General features: G+C 36.7%; 1 protein-coding gene across 1 annotated transcript; it reads right to left on the reverse strand.

Moving 5' to 3' along the window:
- Nucleotides 1-2106: 2106 nt before the first annotated feature.
- LOC149573215 (putative BOI-related E3 ubiquitin-protein ligase 3) lies at nt 2107-5793 on the reverse strand. The gene is made up of 4 exons (XM_089814393.1): nt 5526-5793; nt 5076-5191; nt 3600-3952; nt 2107-3389 (listed from the first exon to the last, which is right to left on the reverse strand). The coding sequence occupies exons 1-4, from the start codon at nt 5582-5584 to the stop codon at nt 2865-2867; spliced, it is 1053 nt and encodes a 350-aa protein (XP_089670519.1). The 5' UTR covers nt 5585-5793; the 3' UTR covers nt 2107-2864.
- Nucleotides 5794-7407: the final 1614 nt, after the last annotated feature.

The raw sequence follows: 7407 nt of genomic DNA on the forward strand, positions 1-7407 counted from the left end.
CATTTTTATGTTTTATCTTGCCAGCATTGTAAGACGATGAATTTATAAATAGATCAAGAAATTCTAAATCAAGAACTTAGTTTACAGAGGTACACAAGCCTGGTGGCATTGTGTCTGGAAGCCATAATGACCTAAAAGAGCGTGGCAATTTGATTCTCTTCTAAAAGGGTTGTACTCTAAATTCTTTTGGGACAGGGACGGGGCATATCACTTTAGGGTAGATTATGGCTATAGAGCAGAGTTGGGTTTATTTTTGTATTTCTTGAATGCTTTCGGCTTGGTCCATCAAATTCACACAAGGAATATGTCATAGCAGCACAGTTGGTTAGTACAATCCAAGGTATGAAAATGGCAAAGGTGAATAAGAGTTACAGGTAAACACTATAAGATTCAATACATTTCGGAGAAGAATCAGATGCTACACAAAAAGACCTGTACTTAAAAGATAGGAGTTTAGTTCAAGCAAGGTCTGTCAGAAAATAAGAATTCAATTCCAGAATATAAAAAGTTCACACTCTAACAGGCAAGCTGTGCACATCATGGACAACTTATCCTTTAAGGCATTGCAGTTCAAGAACTTGCACCCATAGATAATAAAATGTGAAAGAAGAAGCAATGATGACCAGAGGATGCTTATTTGTAAATGCGGACTACAATTGCCACAGTTTGGGAAAGGAAAACAAAGCATGAAAAGCTCAGTTAAGGAAATGATAAGATCTATACAGTTTTAATCAGCCCCACTAGACATCTTAAGTTGCTTTTGGACAATTATTATTTAATTAAATGATGACAATGCTAAATCCTAACATTTATGCGTGGACCTAGAGAGAAAGGGCGTGCATTATTTTCAATTATCCCTCAAATACCTTGGTAAGCATGACTAAAAGGGTAGTCCTTGTACATGGTCCATCCTTTCCTCGCATCGAAGTCTTAATCTAATCTGGAGCTAAAACTTGCATTTGGCCCTGTATGCTTCAGTCTGTACCAAGAGTGGAACGAAAGAAGTGTATGGACATTTCTTGACTTTGTCCAGATTTCATGGAAGTAATACTGCAATTATAGATTTCACAAATGAAACTATCAAAGAAACTAGAGAACCCTCCTTTCCTCATAAAAAGAACCAGTTAAGATATCCTCAACAAGAGAGGTATTGGGAAGGAGACATACAATGAATTTTGAAAGCTTTGCCAAAATAAAATCCCTGTCATCCATCCTTTACAAAGATAAATAAGTAAAGAGAAGACGTGGTTTTCTAGATGACTACCAAATCACCAATCTGGTGTATGAAAACCCCCTTCTAGAATCTCACAAGAGAATTGTTTTTTCAGTTTACCTTATATATTGTTCAACGAGGAGTATATCCCTACTTACTCCCTGTCTTCAAAACATGACATGGCTGTTGAGAAAGTTTTCCTAGCCTCTCAATCCAAAAAGTTACGATGTATACCAAATGTAATGTCACTTGAATGTCTAAGACTAATATCCAATGTCAAGTGTATTTTAATGCTTGCAATGCCTGACTTAGGGCTATGTTAACTGCTCTAGCAATCTTAATTGGCAATATTGCAAGTATTTCAGTCTTTCAAGTCTCGCAAAGGGAGTTGCTTCATGGCTTTTTGTAGTTTGTTACACTTGTACCTATATTTCAAAATAACGATCTAAATGTGCAACTGATCCTGAAACTGTTAACAATTGGTAATTACATACAAAAAGAATAAAGGCACTTCAAGTGTTGCCCGAAAAAGTGAAATGGTATCAAAAAACTTGAAATCCAGATGAAATTAAGACAAGTAGTTACTTTCCACAAATATAATCCATTAGGTCAAGATTATAGGATTAATTCGTAGAATAGACTGATCAGCTTACTATTAAATTATTGTTTCTAGAATCTATTTTAGAATAACAAAGCAAAATGGATTGATTAAATCACAGAGACATCATTGCTTCTTACTTGCTAATATTTCCCCCAATTGACTGTTGAATGATTGGAAAAACTTCACATCTACAGAGAACATTACCTCCTGTTTCAATCCCCTTCCTACACCTCCCTTCCGCCCACCCCATTTACCTCCCAGCTCATATAACTGAGACCAACCAACCCAGATCTGTCTTGATCGGCTGTAAGCCAAATGTCATCCATTGATATGAGCAATTTAAAACTTACAAATCATTAGGGAACCATCTCAATAATGGAAAATATATACAATCACTGCCATTGGCATTAGATTAAAGAATCACAAGTCATTTTATACGATCTCTGGTGCTTGCTACTAGATAGCATTGAGTCGTGTTTCTAGAGACAGAAACCTGTATAACTATATACACTCATAACCATATTGAACGTCACCGCCTTATGTCATTTCAAATGGGTTCTTTACGAACCACACATTCAGTGGAGAAATAATAAAATTGTTTTGTTCATTGAAAGAATCAAAAAATAAAGAAGGAATTGGCAAAATGAGCTACTCATATCTTTCCCCTATATCTTACTGTTGTTTTCCTCATTATGTATAGTTTCTGTCTTCTCGTGATGATGCTTGTGCAATGGGCGCACCTCCTGCCAAATGTGAAGTTTATCTAATATGAATAGGTAGACACTGGCTTCCTGGGAAATTTGTGCTATTCAAGAGATGCTGTGAAGAGATAATTGCCCTATTTCCTTGTGGCATTCTTGAAGCCTAATGGAGCACTATTCCATTTTCATGAGACCCTTGACTGAAAGTTATTATTGGTATGAAGATACTGATACTTTTGGTTCTGATGATAAATAATGAATGAATAATAAGCTGATGATTCTTAGGAGAACTATCTCAAATTTGTTACTTTCACAAAGGCGACAGAAACTATATAGTCTGAGCAGATGTTTAAGACATGTACACTTCCACACTTGCACTCTTCAAATGATAGCACATAGGGCAGGTATCCACTTGACCTTCACAGTCTTTGCAGATGCAGAGGTGGCGACAAGGGAGGATAAGAATGGATACATTGTTCTTGTGACAGACCTTGCACGTACTCTGATCCCTTAGATCCTTGCTAGCTCTTATCGATCGTACATTAGGATCTATGTGCACTGATTCTGCATCATTTTCTTCACTATCCCCACATCCTTCCTTGCTTTGTTCCCTGACCTGTCCCAAAGCCTGTTGAAGACTTCTTCGCAAGTTTGCCATCACCGCTTCCTGATTCCTCACTTTGTTCTGCCACATGCAACTTTCAAGTTTTAGCTGTTTTATCTGCTCCTCAAGTTCAATGTTTCTAAGATTTATCTTGTCCATCTCTAAATCCTTTTCCTTCATCTGTCTAGAAGCAGCTTCCTCAATCATAGAAACCAGAGACCTAAAATGCCTTTGCCTCTTTTCCGCAAGAGCCTGTCTTAGTTGATCTCCCTGAAAATTCATACATACAAGACAATTTACTGAGGTCCTGAAGCAAAATCATGCACAAATGATGTACGTCTTAATCAATGCAATGCTAAGATAGAAATCTATTTAATTAACCTGCTTTCAATTTTTATGCGTCTATAAAAAACTGAGAACAATGAGCATGTTGTTAAACTCTCAATCACAATGGGCATAAAGAATGAAGAAAAGAAGCACCTGCACTCTTAGAAATTGATCAATTTCTTCCTTCTGTTTTTGCAAGTTTGATGCTATATCCTCTGAAAGGAAAGACGCGGTGCAAGCTAAATCGAGTCTAGGCACAAACTTGGTTGAAGGATTGACTTGCTCATCTTCAAAAGCCAAACGCAATCCAGTCGACACTGTTCTGGCAGGATGGGAAACAATTCCTGGACCTGTTTGCTGTTGAAGGTCACTCAAATTTATTAAAGAGGGTCTCTGTTGTTGCAATGGGATATGATCAACTATTTCCCTTGGTCTCTTTCGTGACGAGGGCTCCTCAGGGAAATGAAAGATTGCTCCATTAGTGGACAGAACCTGCTGACCATGAGCTGCAAAATTGGACATCCACATGTCAGCCAGATTAAATACCGGAGATATGAACTGAATTGATGAATAAGATATTAATGCATAATAAGAATAAATTAGGATTGTTTGCAGTAAATTCAACAACCTGTAGCTTCCTTTTTTCCCCAATTCCTTGGATATCTTTTCAAAGGCCTTGTAATTCAAAAAATATATGGACTAATGTGCAGTCTCAATATACATATTTCTGCTCTGAGTCTGACCCAATCAAATATCAAAAACCAACGTTCTATAATCAGGCATAACCTAAGAACAGCCATAAATGCTAATGAAAAGGGATGGATCTAAACAATATTACTTTGAATACTTAATGATTGCTGATATCTTCAAGGACCAAACCTGCTCAGCATCTTGATTCAAAAGCTGGCAAGGCTCCGATGTCAAACACACCTTTTAAGATGCATAAATTCAGATTTAGAATGTTCAGGGAGAAGGAAATGCGCAATAGACATTCTCCATAACCTACAGATAACTAAAGTACGAAGCACCCTGCCCTGTCAAAGTAAAAGCCCAATAATCTCACCCCTGTATCCTTGGAAGGAGAGATTACTCTATAGACACCTAATAGTGTCCAGATTAAGACTTCATTATGTGCTGAAGTATCAGGTCCCAATGTTAATATCTATCATTAGAACCACCAAATCAAACGCTCGGCAGTGGAGAGATTTCCCAGTGGAGGACTTCTACCCCTCAGACGATACAAGTAATGGTGATGACCCAAAGATTACACCTAATTGTAGAAAGAATCTACGCAATAAAAAGCCTATTAATCTCAACTTTGTTTACCAGGCAAAAAGATCTCCCCCAGACTCTACTCGCAAACTATAAGAATCTATAAGCTAGAAACTACAGTTGAGAAAAGCCGGTAGTCTAAATGAAATCAAATTCCACAGTTTGTACTCAGAATACAAGATTTTATGATAGAAATCTCAATTTGGGCAAGAAGATCCTTAAGCATTGAAACGCATGGCCTAAAGCATCCCTTGCTTACTGAATCTCAAAACATGATTTTGGGGTTCTTCCAAATGTTGGCAAGTTGTTTTTTAAATATCTGGAAACAGGAGTGATTGAATAGATGAGAGGCCTTACCTGTATTAAACATGTCGAAATTGGAAGGAGGAGGAGGATGATTGGAGTGAGGGTTCATCTGATGCTCCGATGATCCAAAGCCAAGGCCTATTGTATTCCGATGTTCCTGCCCACTCCTGCAAAAGCCCCCCAAAAAATAAATACCATGGGATAAAGATTAGGTAGCCAATATTGATGCCCCAGCAAAATTGGTCTAAAAAATACTCATCAAGCTGCATCCATTGCTAGAGACAATCGTTTCAGAATTTCTTTTCCTTCATCTTAAACTTGATTGTTTTGATTTCAGATTTCAATCCTAGGAATTTTCTTTTTCACAATTCTCGATCCTCCACATTACGTTTTCAAGATTCTCCAATCCAGTCCAAATTCAAAGAACAACCCCTTCTGTTGGCATCGATTTTTCTGATCACAGCAAGCAATCCTATCCAACCAAGAAAAAGACAGACTAACCTGATGCTTCTGAAATCGGACAGCACAATGTTTGAGGGATACTGAGCTTGAACCGCCATTGCCAATCCACCCAACAAACAAAACCCAAATAGAGATTGCAAAACTGGCACTCACACCCAAATCAGGATCAGAAGATAGGCCTTGAGCTGTGTAGAAGAGAAATAGGAAGAGATGGGAGAGAAATTGTTATCTTAAAGAGATACGATGGAGTCCGGGACCTGTAAGAACCCGTTAGAGCGCGGTCATCGCAATATAAACATCATTCATCATGATTGATTGATGAACAAGTCCAATTGGTAAAGCAAAGGAGATGGAATGGGAAAGAGTGTAAGTAATGGAGTTAAAGAAAGCAAAGGAAGCTAAGGAAGAGGAGTAGTAATCGGGATAATTATTATTGTGGCGCATAACGCGTCAGAAAATGGGCAGAAGGAAAGCAATGCAATTGTACAGCACAACAACAATGCCCGTCTTTTTCTTGGTGGTCGTCATTGCCAACACCATCGTTATCGTCTGACTGCACGAGGGCGGCGCTGCGAGTCCAAATCCATTCATTTCTGCCTTCTCCTTCCTTCCTTCCTTACCCCCTTCCTCTTTACTGTTCCATTGCACGCCTGCCTTCCATTTCACCTTTCTCCACTCATACGCATACATACCTCTACGCGCACATTACACTATCTTCAACAAAATACTTTCGTTTTCATAAATTCCAGAGGATAAAGATTTCTTCGCTTTGGGTTCTCCAAATAATCCATTCTCCATTGATTTTCCAAAATTAGTGGAGTAAATATCTTTTTTCCTTTTCTTTAAATGGTTTTGATGGATAAACCTTCGCCGACTAGTTTTTTTACCATCGTAATCAGATAAAATGGACTGCGATTTCTTTGAGTGGTACAGGAAAATAGTGTTTTTAAATTCTCTAGAAAACAGAGCTGGTGGTGGATTTTTCTTCGTTTTTGAGGAATTTGTCAAGCAGGCGGTGTAACCATATTTTCGTTCACAAGTCACGGTAAACTATTTTGAGGGTGGATTAAAGTTGTCATGTAATTTTCTTGTCAAAAGAGGAGTGAGTTGTTGTAAGATTATTTTTTTTGGGTAAAGCTAATTTTGTTATTAGTATTTTAATTCGGTTTAATTAATTAAAGTAATAGAGTTCTTTCAATCAATTATAGAGTGTTTTGTAAAATTTATTAATCTACAATTTTTTGTTTATATAAATTCATTTCTTAGGTCTTTTTGATTATATCATTTTTTTAGGTCTTAAAAGAAAAAAAATGAGTTCAACTAATTGGTCCATATTTTAGTTCATATAGCTTCATTTTTTTAATTTGTTTTTTTCCTTTTTTCTTCTTCTTTTGGGTAAAAACGGGTCTTTTAATTTCAATTTAATGTTATATTGTTCTTATGATTCAATTATATAATTGTTTTCAGTAGAACTTATTGATTCATAATTTCAATCACATGAATTCATTTCTTATGAAGATAAATTATTTAAGTTATATAGTTTTGTTGAGTCAGACTCATTGATCGGTATATTAGTTCAAATGAATTCATCCCTTTCATGTGAATAAATTGACTATTTCGTACATAAGTTCATTGATCCATATTTAGTTCACATGAATACATATTGAATTGTTCCTTTAGTGTGGTTCTATGTAGATCTAGCTAAAGCATTGGGATTGTCCAACGATTATCTAATTGTAATAGACTACAACTCAATTACATTCAACTATTGAAATTTCTTAAGATCAAACACACTTCCTAGAGGAGAGTGTCAATAGCCTAGTGTATTCCAAATTGTACTAAGTTTAAAGGAGTCAAAAAACGATCATGTGTGCAACACTACTAGGACATTTTTAGGCTACTAGTATGCTTCTCCTAATAG

Source organism: Cupressus sempervirens, chromosome 2 (genome assembly GCF_028749045.1).
Source record: "Cupressus sempervirens isolate cs-2001-9-10 chromosome 2, ASM2874904v1, whole genome shotgun sequence".
Lineage (NCBI taxonomy): Eukaryota > Viridiplantae > Streptophyta > Pinopsida > Cupressales > Cupressaceae > Cupressus > Cupressus sempervirens.